Source organism: Botrytis sinoallii, assembly GCF_014898435.1.
Source record: "Botrytis sinoallii strain Bc 23 chromosome Unknown BSIN_009, whole genome shotgun sequence".
NCBI lineage: Eukaryota > Fungi > Ascomycota > Leotiomycetes > Helotiales > Sclerotiniaceae > Botrytis > Botrytis sinoallii.
The window spans coordinates 1,082,221-1,094,552 of NW_024066036.1; the positions used below are offsets into that span (position 1 = coordinate 1,082,221).

Genomic DNA, 12,332 nt, shown 5'->3' on the forward strand with positions numbered 1-12,332 from the left:
GAACTATCAAGAATTGAATAACGTTATTATTAAAAACCGTTATCCGTTGCCATTGATCAAAGAAACTCTTGACACTCTATACCATACTAAAGTTTATATCAAATTGGATATTATCGCTATATTCAATAAACTATAGATTGTAGAAGATCACGAATAAAAAACTGTTTTTACAACCCGCTTTGGCCTATTCGAGTTCCTGATAATACCCTTCGGCTTTTGTAATGCTCTTGCCTCGTTTCAGAATTATATCAATCATATTCTTTTCGATCTTTTAAATAAGAATTGTATAGTATATCTAAATGATATCTTAATTTACTCTAAGAATACTATAGATTATCGAAAACAGATTTGCAAAGTTGTTTGAAGACTTATTGATACTAGATTACAAATCGATATTGACAAATGCGAATTCGAAACAAGAAAAACAAAATACCTCGACCTGATTATTACTTTTAATGATATCGAAATGGATTCTGATAAGGTTAAGATTATTCTCGAATGGAAATCATTAATTAAGCTAAAAGATCTTTAATGTTTTCTAGAGTTCGCTAATTTCTATTGATACTTTATTCGCAACTTTTCTAAAATCACAAAACCTTTGAATTGTTTGTTAAAAAAAAAGAATATATGAAATTGGATTATTGATTAAAAGAATGCCTTTAAAAACTTGAAAAATGCCTTTGCCTTTATTCTAATCTTTGTAATGTTTGATTACCATTACTGTACAATTGTCAAAACAGATACTTCTGATTGGGCTACAGGCGGAATATTCTTTTAGTATGATGATAAGAGCTAACTACACCCGATTATATACTTCTCCTCAAAACACAATATTACTAAATACAATTATAAGATTTATGATAAGGAACTATTAGTTATTATCAAGTTCTTAGAAGAATAGAGACTTGAACTATATAGAACTCAAAAGTTGTTCGAGATTATTATTGATTATAAGAATTTAGAGTATTTTATATTAACAAAAATATTGAATCAAAGAAAAACTAGATAAACTGAATTTCTAGTTGGTTTTAATTTTTGTATTATATATAGACCAGATCTTAAAACAATTTACTTCAATATATTAAATAGGAAAGCAAAAGATTGCTCTATATATACCAATTCTAATAACAATCGAATCAAGAATCACTTACAAATAATTCTTTCGAAAAGAGTATTTGACATTATTATATTTAAGGACCTTATTCAATAAACAAATAACAATATCGACCTTACCACAGCATCTATGGGTATAATTATTCCTGATACTGAGAAGCCAATCAATAATTTTATTAATAAAGTATACAAATTATCTGAATTAATCATTACTATATATAAAACACTTTAGAATCTAATTGTTTGTTATTAATTACTATCAATCCAAAAAGATTTTTGAATCACTCTTCAAGATTATAAATTAATCAATAATAAAATTTTCTATCGCAACCACCTCTTTATTCCCCCCTCCACTAAACTTCACACCCAAATCATATACCAAACACACTCCATTAATCCGACAGGATATTCCGATTAAGTTAAAATTATTGATTTTGTTTCCCACATATACTAGTAACCTAATATATCAAGGGAAATCGAAACTTACATACAAGCCTATCAACTCTATTTCCAAACCAAAGCCTTCTGTCTTGTTATATCTGGATTCCTAGAATCTCTATTAGTATCATTTCGCCCCTAGTCCGATATTTCCATTAATTATATTATATTGTTACTAATTAGCGAATGTTATAACAAAAAGCATTAATATATTATTATAGTTATCTATTGCTTAATGAAAATGCATTATTTCATTCTGATTATAGAATTGTTCGTAAAGAAGCTTGCTGATTGGTTTATCGAAAAAGTCTATTGTCTACACAATACATCTAACAATATAATATCCAATAAAGGTTCACAATTTATATCAGAATTCTGGAAGCATTTATCCAAACATCTATTAATCACTTTGAAACAATCCTCCTCGTTTCACTCCAAGTCCGATAAACAAATAAAGAGAATTAATATCATAGTAGAATAATATCTTCAGACTTTTATAAACTTCTATTAAGATGATTAATACGATTGGCTTTCACTTGCAGAATTTGCGTTTAATAATATCACCTCAGAAACTACCAGCATATCCCCATTTTTCGTTAATTATGATTTTCATTTACATCTCAACATTAAACCCTCTTCATTTATTCCCCCAAACCTATCATATCAATGTAAACACGAGTTTCTAAAGACTAATGAGATTGTGAATCGATTTAATATCATCCTAACAAAATTGAAAGCTCTAGTTGCTTAATTTATTCAGAGATATAAAGATTATGTTAACAAGACTTGTATTGATACTTTTTTATATAAAGAAGATAACAAAGTATAAATTAATACTAAGAATATGAAAACCAATTATCTAATAAAAAAAGATAATAATAAATGGGATAATCTCTATAAGATTCTAAAAGTTTATAAACAAGCCTGTCTACTTTAGCTTCCCATTAGTTTTAAAATCTTTCTAATATTCCATAATTCATTATTTCAACCACTCCACCACTCATTTGGATTAGTTAGTCAAGAAATAATCAATAAAACTGAATCCCATTGAAACCAAGACCGTATCCTAAAAAGAGATAACGAAATGAACAAGAAAACTGAGCGATAGGAATTCAATAAACTACTTGACTACTATAACAAGGACGGATTTCATTACCAAATCAAATAAAAATATCACCCAGCATTTTGATAACCCACTGAAGATCTTTACAGCTAGAAAGATACAATTATCGCTTTCCATTTAGCAAATCTAAATAAGCCAAAACCACTTATTTGAATAGACTTCAAAAGATCTATTACTTCTAATTCCTTACTAATACTTACACCAAGCATACCCCCGAATCGAGGTTGAGGTAAATCTAAAAAGCTCCGGCAATTAATTACTACTTTCAAGAAAGTTTATTTTAATTTAATAATAGAAATTAAAGTATTTTAATGTTATTTTGTTTTCTAAAAGGTCAATTGATATTGTAATTATAGATCGATTACCTTGAACAAAGGATATTATTACAATATCAATTATATGATCTATAATTGTCTTTGTGTCTCAGGCATAGTATACTAGTACACTCTACTTTCTATAAGTAGGGCTTTACTCTTTTATAGCTCTTCTACCTTTATGGTATAATATAAGTCTTTACTCATACCTTGACAAAGATATAATATAATATTAATTCAAGTTTAAGATATATTTCAAATATTCTTACTATTTTATTATCAATAGAGATCCTATTAGATAAATAAAAAATCGATCCGAACGAGCCTTAAAGGAGATTTGAAAAGTTATACCTAGTTGAGTTGAGGTCCTCGTGAGGTTTACAAAGCTATTCTCAATGAGGTTAGTGCTCGACGAGTAACCTGATTGGTTTTATCGAGCGTAGTTCTACCTCGCGACATATCATTTCTGCCTCTGAAGTAACATTTGCTACACTCACTATTGTAATAATCTTCAATCTTCTGAAGCTGGGTTTGTTTATTAACTACTAGGTAGACTTTAAATTACTATAACCCCCCACCGAAATCCAATCATCAGATTTACCAGCGCATACCAACCCCGCGTAAACAAATTATCACCTGATTTATTAACCTGATCCCTCACCCAACAATCCCACATCTGTGCTGTTCAAACTAAACTTGTACTTCGCCTCCAAAACATATGGGCCATCTTCCGGACCCCAGATTTGTTTTCTACCCCATTCGGGCTGATTGATTCCATCAATCCAGTCCTCGACTTCCATGACTACACATCCGTATTGTTGGATTGTACGTGGTCGATCTGAGACGTTGAAGAGCCCTTGAGTTTCCTTGAGAGCCATGGATCCGTTTTGTCCTCCGCAGGAATATACCTGGAAAGCGTCTTGGTCGCTGTAGACGTCGACTTGGATACCAGACCAAGCAGAACGGAGACGTGCGACGGGGGATGTGTGCCATGCAGCGCGAGTGGATGGATCACGGTTGGTAATATAAGCTGTGTCATAGCCGGTGCAGTTGGCACCGCAGTTTCCTAGTAAATCGGGGTTGGAAAAGTTGGCTCCGATTTGTTTTGGGGTGCTCCAGAAATCGTTGAGTGATTGGGGTTGGTTCGCGATGATGTCTCCAGTTGGGATGAGGATACTGTCTGTGCCAATTCGTTGTCCACCATATGGTAGATAAAGAGAGTGGTTGAGAGCAGTAGCTGTCTCATTGTTGGCGAAGCCATCAAGGTTCCAGTATGTCTGTTGATATGTTAGGTACTCGTCGAAGAAAACAACAGAATTGTTTGGAAAAGAAATAAACAACATACGTGCGAACTCAACATGATAGGAGTTTTCTTCGTGGTAGCAATAGCAATCATCTTGAATGACCAGGTCATATTAGTCAAAGTGTAAGTGACGTAACTAACAACCTCTCCTGGAAATCCTTGTTCTCCATCCGGATCTATGAATCTCAAAATTAGCAAACCATACAGATCAAAAATCCAAAATTAGAGGAAACCCACCAGTCAAACTGAAAGTAATCGAACTCGTGGTGTGAGCAACCACAGTCCAGTTTCTCCAATCCCAACCATCCGGGCCACCGTGCAACGTATCAACTCCCGCCGGGTTATCCGCTGTCGGATTCTCATTCGGCAACACGTTATACGTCTCTCCATCAATAACAAAACTCGAATTCTTGATACGATTTGCGTATCTTCCCGGTACACCACCAAAATGTGGATGTTGTCTATCTACCCCATAATAGCTCGCGTTGTCGAAACCTCCAACGATATCACGTTCGATACCAGAGGTATCGTTGATGAAGAGATTGGAGATGGATGCACCATAGGCGATGAAGTTTGCACGGATACCCGGAGCAGAGAGCTCGTATTTGCCATTGGCGTCGGGACCGAGGGAGGAGCCCGCGATGGTGCTGTTTCCAGCTACTCCGGTGTAAGATTCACCGGGAGATTGAGCTGCAGTCAGGCCTGCTAGCGCGCCGAAGAGCACTGTTGATATCATGTTGATTGACATCATATTGTAGAGTTGTTTCACTGGGAAACAACTGTTCAATTAAAAATGGAAGTAAAAGTTTAGAAGCGGTGACGCTGCGATGAAGGAGTAACTTTGGCGATGTAAAAGACGATGTTGTTTTGGGGGGAGAGGTTTAGGAATATAAGACTACTCGTATCTCGATTAAGCCGTAGATCACCGTCTCCACAGTGAATTTAAAAGTCGGGGTTTCTGGGGTATAATGATCATCCGATGGTTCAGCTATCTCAGGAGTGAATGATCAAAGAAGCTTCCGCTTGACGATCTTCTCAATTGACTCGACGTCTACCGTGCACAGGATTCTTTCTCGAAGCGTCGCGTCGCCGTATTAGAATCGGACGTCAATCCACGAACAATCAACAATCACAAGAGTTTCCGAACAAAGCAAACAAAGCAATTGTTTAACAACTCGTCCTAAAATACGAGGGGAAACTGCAACTCTTATATCGCATTGATACCCCAGCTATACGACTGCCCCGCATGCATCTAACTACATCTCCCATCCACAACACCAGCGATTTCTCCATAGACTAGCATGCAGTGAAAGCTAATCCTAGACAATCCACCTCTTCCATTCATTCGATTCGTTCATTCACCGTTTCCTCCGACCAAATGATGCGGGGATATTATCGCTCACCTTGTACTGCAGCTGGTCGGTCAATAGACCGCTGGAGACGTAGGACTAACCGTTTATACTTTCCTCTCTCCGACCTTCCCAGCCTGCTGCTATAAATCCCTTCCCCGGATCCTGGATTATCGACAAATAAACAAGTTCCTAATTAACCATATAAATGAATCCAGGTACAATCCTTGGCTTACCTTGAAATCGTCACGTAAAAGCTTGACTCGTTCTCCTTGTTCCTGCTCATCCCAATTCTAAATTTCCATGACGTCCCAATCCCAAGATCGTGAGTGGTGCGTTTAAACTTCCTCCCGCCATCTTTGTACTCCGTACTGCTTACTGGTCATCCTCGGTACTAAAGAATGCGGGGTTTGCCCCAACCTTGTATCGAGATACTGGGGACCCCAGATCACTCCAGCTACCAACAATTATTAGATTATAGAGAAGCTTTCATCCGTAAATTTGAATGGCCAGCATTCTGTTGCCAGCATTCCGTTGACATATCCGTTGACATATCCGTTTGGTATATTACTGACCTGAAGCTTGTATCTCCGCATCGCTTCCCCTGTACTATTCGCGCGCATAAACTACCCATCTTTTATTTCTACTCTCCACGGAAAATCTTCTGACCGATAGGTCAGCGCGATCCAACAATTTGTACTCCATATGCCATGTACCTAGATATGCAGGTATGCGTTCATATACTTCTTATTGATGTTGTATCGCATGAGCGTCGCACCACACTGGCTCACGTGATAATTGGAATGATGGACGAGACAAGTGAGCTTTAATTACAATACCACCTGCAGTAAGTTGAACTCTACATAAACTGTGCATGTATCGAAATGGACAATTATGCTAGAAGATTCATTGTAATCCACCACTTCAATTTCCATTCTTTATAATATCTACACAAGCGCGCTCGATTCAAAGCAAGGATTTCCGAGAGATATATTTGACAACACTGAACACGCTCTTACACACTTCTAGAACTAACTCTCCACTACACCTTCCCACCCAACATATTCATGCTCATGCATCAATCAAATTTTCCTCTTGCCCATCCTTCGCCTTTCCTTCCTCACTGTTGTCCTTTGTATCCTTGTTGCTAGCACGTCCCTTGCCCTTACGGTCAGCTGCAGATCGTTGGTAAAACTCGGCCAAAACCTTTTGTGGGATACGGTTGAGCAATTCCTTGGGGTAAATGCGGAGTAAGCTCCATGCTTGATCGAGAGATTCATAAATGGTTCTGGATTCGTAGGCAGATTGTGAAATAAAAGTTCGCTCGAATTTCTCCAAGAACTCCAAAGATAGCTTATCCTCTGAAGACAAAGCCTCTTCACCAACGACAGCCTTCATTGATGCTGCATCACGACCAATGGCATACTTAGCGTACAACTGGTTGGAAACATCACCATGATCCTTTCTAGTGAGCTTCTCTCCGATAGCAGACTTCATAAGACGAGAGAGCGATGGCAAAACGTTGATAGGTGGGTAAATACCACGGTTGTGTAATTGACGATCGATGAAAATTTGTCCCTCAGTAATATAACCAGTCAAATCGGGAATAGGGTGAGTAATATCGTCGTTAGGCATAGTCAAGATTGGAATTTGAGTAATGGATCCATTTCGGCCTTGGACACGACCGGCACGTTCATAGATGGTGGACAAATCCGTGTACATGTAACCTGGGTATCCACGACGACCTGGAACTTCTTCACGAGCAGCTGAAACCTCACGAAGGGCATCACAGTATGCGGTCAAATCAGTAAGAATAACCAAACAATGCTTCTCCAATTGGTAGGCGTAGTATTCGGCGGTGGTAAGGGCAAGACGAGGAGTAATGATACGTTCAATCCTATGAAACATTAGTCTGGTGAACTACGGTGACGGAATGATATGGCACTTACGTAGGATCGTTCGCCAAATTCAAGAAGAGAGTGACACGCTCAAGACTTCCGTTCTCTTCGAAATCCCGGGTGAAGAAACGCGCAGTTTCCAAGTTGACACCCATAGCTGCGAAAACAATGGAGAAGTTCTCCTCATGTCCATCGTGTGTGCCTTTGTTTGTGACACCTTGTTTCTGAACCAAACCAGCCTGTCTACAAATTTGAGCGGCAATTTCGTTATGCGGTAAACCTGCAGCAGAGAAAATAGGGATCTTTTGTCCACGAGCAATGGAGTTCATCGTATCGATGGCAGAGATACCAGTTGAAATCATTTCTTCGGGGTATACCTGATATAGATTAGCCAGGAATGCGAAATCCAACCTGCTCGTCTTACTCTTGAATATGGATTGATAGGACTTCCATTGATGTCCAAATAATCTTCTGCCAACACCTTTGGTCCCTTATCAATCGCTCTTCCAGATCCATCGAAAATTCGGCCCAACATATCCTCAGAAACACCTAGTTTCAGGCTGTGTCCTGTGAACTCGACGGTAGACTATCAAATCATTAGCAATAGTCGCAGATATTGCCTTGAAAATATTGCCATACCTTCTTCACATCGATACCGTGAGTGCCCTCGAAAACCTAGCCGCTGGTCAGTATAAAGTGTTGGTGTACGTCGAATTCTCAATTTCGTACTTGGACAACTGCTCGATCACCTGTAGATTTATATAATTAGCAAGTAGTTCGGCATGATCAATGGCACAAATACCACATACCTCTAGCTTCCAACACTTGTCCTGACCTCTGGGTGCCATCAGGTAGCGTCAAGCTAACAATCTCATTGTATCTTGGGAATTTGACCTGCGACATGATTAGAATACGCTCAAAGTCCCCCTATCCATCGTCGTCCACACTCACATTCTCCAAAATAACCAAGGGACCATTGATACCACCGATAGTGTTATACCTGATTCGAGGCGTAACACTGTACGACGACGACTCTCTTGGATCTCCCATTGTGGCGATTTGGTGTGCGATTTATCCGACTTGTGAAAAGAAAATTAGAGAATATGCTTCAGCTCATAAGAAGCTCCAGCGATGGTTATGCTGGCTGGTTTCGTAGATGACGAGCTTGGTTTGTTTGAGAGGTTGGAGAGCTTGAGATGCTTCAGAGTGGAGCTTAGCTTGTTTGAATCGAGGCAATTGCGATAAGCGACAAGGTTGGCCAGTATCACGTGATAAATCCGCTCCTGGCGGCAAGTCGAAGTGCCAAGTTCTCTTTTCATTTGGTTCAAGATATCAATGGAAAAGCAGTTTAAATTACGCAGTAAAGGCTATGCATATTCATTTGAGGTCGTTAGATCACTCCGGAAGTCGCATGGCAGTAAGCAATGCTACACATGCACTATTTCACAATCTTGCTCCGTTTTCCCCAATTCCCACCGAACGCCAGTCATCCATCTCAATTTATCATGGAACAGTTTTGAACCTTCTGAAGATATCCATCGCGTTAGTTATGGATATCATTTACGACTTCTTGCACCAATCACTGCCTTTCCAACGCTACTTGCATTCGGCTTCCCGATTTCCCCAGTAATCCATTGTCCAATATCAGCCAATGCATCTAAATCAACACCAGTCTGCATCCCCATACTCTCTAACAAGTAAACCATATCTTCCGTGGCTACATTTCCAGTGGCCCCAGGACTATACGGACACCCACCTAGCCCACCTACACTGCTATCGAAAGTTCTAATACCATGCTCCAAGCTCACAACTGTGTTGATCAACGCCTGTCCATATGTATCATGAAAGTGCATCGCGATATCCTCATTCAGTATTCCCGCTGATTGCATGGTACGTAAAAGCTTTTGAGTCTTAGGTCCTGTACCCATTCCAGTTGTATCTCCAAGATCAATCTCATCCGCTCCCATTTCCAATAGTTCTGTCGCTATTTCCGCCACTCGGTGGGGATCTACATTATCGCCTTCGAATGGACAGCCCAGCACAACTGATATGTAGGCGCGAACTCGCATTCCAGCTGCCTTTGCACCTTGTATGACTTCTTCAAATCGTTTTAATGATGTAGCGATGTCACAATTAAGATTCTTTTGTGAAAATGATTCGGTCGCTGCTGCAAAAACGGCCATCTCGATATATGGCTTATTGGGAGACGACTTGAGATTCTCCGGACCATCATCAAGAGGAACGTCGGCAGTGTTGTATGCATTTCGATTTTGAGATAGGATATTCAGGGCTTTGTCAAGACCCTTCCTATTGGGTGCCAGGAAGGAGTATCTGAGTGGACTGGTCGATTGATTATGTTTTTGCAGAACATGTTCGAGAATCTCACTCGCATCTGCCATCTGCCAATATCCCATAGTCAGTTACTGTTGATCTAACTTTCAAGACTCTCAGCTTACTTGTGGCACCCATTTTGGCGCAACGAAAGAACCAGCTTCGATATCCTGCAAGCCCGTCTGTGCAAGCCTTTCAATCAACCTGATTTTCGTTGCTAAAGGTATAATTGTTTTCTCATTCTGTAAACCATCTCGGGGTCCAACTTCCACTAATTTCACCCGATTGTCACCATGTTGTTGATTCCCATTTGTTTCGCCTACCAGAGGATCGACTGCTGTTGCGAGATGTCGCAATTGACGAAGCTGTAAATTAGCATTTCGGCATCGAAATATGCGCCGTGATAACATCATGAATAAAGTTGCATTGTCCAATTTACTTATTACTGGTGGTTTTGTTTTTGAAGTACAGCTTGATGGTTCATCTGGGGAATTGTGCGGGGAGCGATGCATGGGCCGATGTTTAGCCGACTGCTTTCTGGTTCGGACCAGCCAATAGTGAAGAGACAACTAACATTTCATCTCCCCATAATATTCCGCGAATAACCGTCCGGTTCTCCAAGTAGATTCTGGCATTACTTATGTCTCCTTGCAGAATGGAATAGCCTCTATATTGGTGAATAATGTACATAAGCGCGAATTGCCCCCGAATATTGGACATTCGATTCCCCTTCGCTGGAATTATTATTAGCCGAGTCAATAAGTAGTCAATATCTATCGTTAGAAGTCACACATAATACATACGACAGCAAGCAATATCAAATTTAAAAAGGTATAAAGGTTCTATTTTCCATTTTCCATATCCATTAACTATAGTTAAACGCTTCAAAGTATCTCAAGAAACTCCCCCAAAAGTTCATCCAATCACCCATTACATCATAGCCGCACCATCGATACCAATGACCTTTCCGTTAACCCACTCACCATCTTGACTCGCCAAGAAGCAAACAACTCTGGCAATATCGATGGGGAGACCGACTCTGTGGAGCGGCGACCAGGTAGCGGCATACTCATCGACTTCCTCGTCGTTGAGGTTGGCGCCGTTGGGAATGTATTCACGGCAAACTTTGTGGTACATGTCGGTACGGATTCCACCTGGAGCAATGCAGTTGACGGTGATCTTCTTGTCACCGAAGTCTGAAGGATTGTTAGTACGATGCTTGGTGTATGGGAGAAGAGACAGAAGGTAGACATACCGATAGCCATGCAGCGGACGAAAGTCTCAATAGCACCCTTGGAACCAGAGTAGACAGTGTGTTGAGGAACACCCTTGGCTTGACCAGTGATGGAACCCATCATGATCAAACGACCTCCAACTTCCAAATTCTTGTAAGCCTCTCTGGCAACGAAGAATTGACCTCTGGTGTTGATGTTCATAACACGGTCGTATTCCTCCTCAGTAACATCCTTGATATGTCCGAAGGTAACGACACCAGAGTTGGAGCAAACAATATCGAGCTTACCCCATTGCTTCTTGGCTTGAGCAAAGAGGTTGATGATATCAGAGACGACGGAAACATTTCCTTGTAGGGCAACTGCCTCGGAACCGGCCTTCTTGATGGTGTTGACGACCTCTTGGGCAGCGGCATCGGAGTTGGCGTAGTTTACAATGACTTTTGCGCCGCGACGACCGAGCTCACAGGCCATTTCGGCACCGATACCACGACCTGTTTTGTAATGTTAGAATGGAACCTGAGAAGGAAGAGTAAGATCACGTACCTGATCCGGTAACCAAAGCAACTTTGCCCTTCAAGCTGGCGCTCTCAAGACCGAGAGGACCTGGGACCTTGGTGTAATCAACCTTCTCCTTAGTGCCATTGGTGGCTCCGTTTGATCCGTTTGTAGCAGACATTTTGATTGATGTTTTTGGGAGATTGGTTTTGTGAAAAAGTACGTGAATGAAATGGGTATTAAGAGTATTGCAAGATTAAAGCAGAAGACAATGAAGTAAAGATGATGATAATAAAGATTCTACTTCCTGAGAACTTACGGTCTCTATATATCAATTCTGTGCAGCTAAAAATACCAACAACACAAGTCAAGTGAAGTCAAAGCAGACTTAAGGTAAGCCGTCACCTCAATGCGCAAACACAAGGATTGACACTTTCCACATCTGATCTCGCTCTATTCAAAGTCCGTGAGAAGCGAGCTTGCGAATAAGACTATGATTTCCTGCATATTAGAAAGTGTCCGTCGAACAGCGATGGCCGTGCTGGGCTTTCTGATACATATGCGATGCGAAGAATAGTACGGCTTGTTGTGTCAAAGTTTGGATGGTTTTGCGGCTGATGTAGCGGATCCGAGATCTGATGTTGTGCCGCCATGCCGAAATAGTGAAGTAGTTTACGGACTTCCAGCTTCAAATTGATGAATTGATAGATGGATGGTAAGGTGAGATTCCAGT

At 40.2% G+C, this 12,332-nt stretch overlaps 4 protein-coding genes across 4 annotated transcripts; all 4 read right to left on the reverse strand.

The window, feature by feature from the left end:
• Nucleotides 1–3,632: 3,632 nt before the first annotated feature.
• Nucleotides 3,633–5,042, reverse strand: EAF02_005905 (uncharacterized protein; the record flags this gene model as incomplete). Its single annotated transcript, XM_038901953.1, has 3 exons — nucleotides 3,633–4,265; nucleotides 4,334–4,467; nucleotides 4,529–5,042. 3 exons carry the CDS (start codon nucleotides 5,040–5,042, stop codon nucleotides 3,633–3,635), a joined length of 1,281 nt encoding a protein of 426 aa, XP_038758170.1.
• Nucleotides 5,043–6,711: 1,669 nt separating this feature from the next.
• EAF02_005906 (uncharacterized protein) lies at nucleotides 6,712–8,588 on the reverse strand (the record flags this gene model as incomplete). The annotated part of the gene is made up of 7 exons (XM_038901954.1): nucleotides 6,712–7,537; nucleotides 7,590–7,915; nucleotides 7,963–8,124; nucleotides 8,178–8,213; nucleotides 8,268–8,287; nucleotides 8,348–8,432; nucleotides 8,490–8,588. 7 exons carry the CDS (start codon nucleotides 8,586–8,588, stop codon nucleotides 6,712–6,714), a joined length of 1,554 nt encoding a protein of 517 aa, XP_038758171.1.
• Nucleotides 8,589–9,094: 506 nt separating this feature from the next.
• EAF02_005907 (uncharacterized protein) lies at nucleotides 9,095–10,279 on the reverse strand (the record flags this gene model as incomplete). The annotated part of the gene is made up of 2 exons (XM_038901955.1): nucleotides 9,095–9,937; nucleotides 9,995–10,279. 2 exons carry the CDS (start codon nucleotides 10,277–10,279, stop codon nucleotides 9,095–9,097), a joined length of 1,128 nt encoding a protein of 375 aa, XP_038758172.1.
• A 520-nt stretch (nucleotides 10,280–10,799) lies between these two features.
• On the reverse strand, nucleotides 10,800–11,780 carry EAF02_005908 (uncharacterized protein; the record flags this gene model as incomplete). Its single annotated transcript, XM_038901956.1, has 3 exons — nucleotides 10,800–11,065; nucleotides 11,125–11,595; nucleotides 11,648–11,780. 3 exons carry the CDS (start codon nucleotides 11,778–11,780, stop codon nucleotides 10,800–10,802), a joined length of 870 nt encoding a protein of 289 aa, XP_038758173.1.
• Nucleotides 11,781–12,332: the final 552 nt, after the last annotated feature.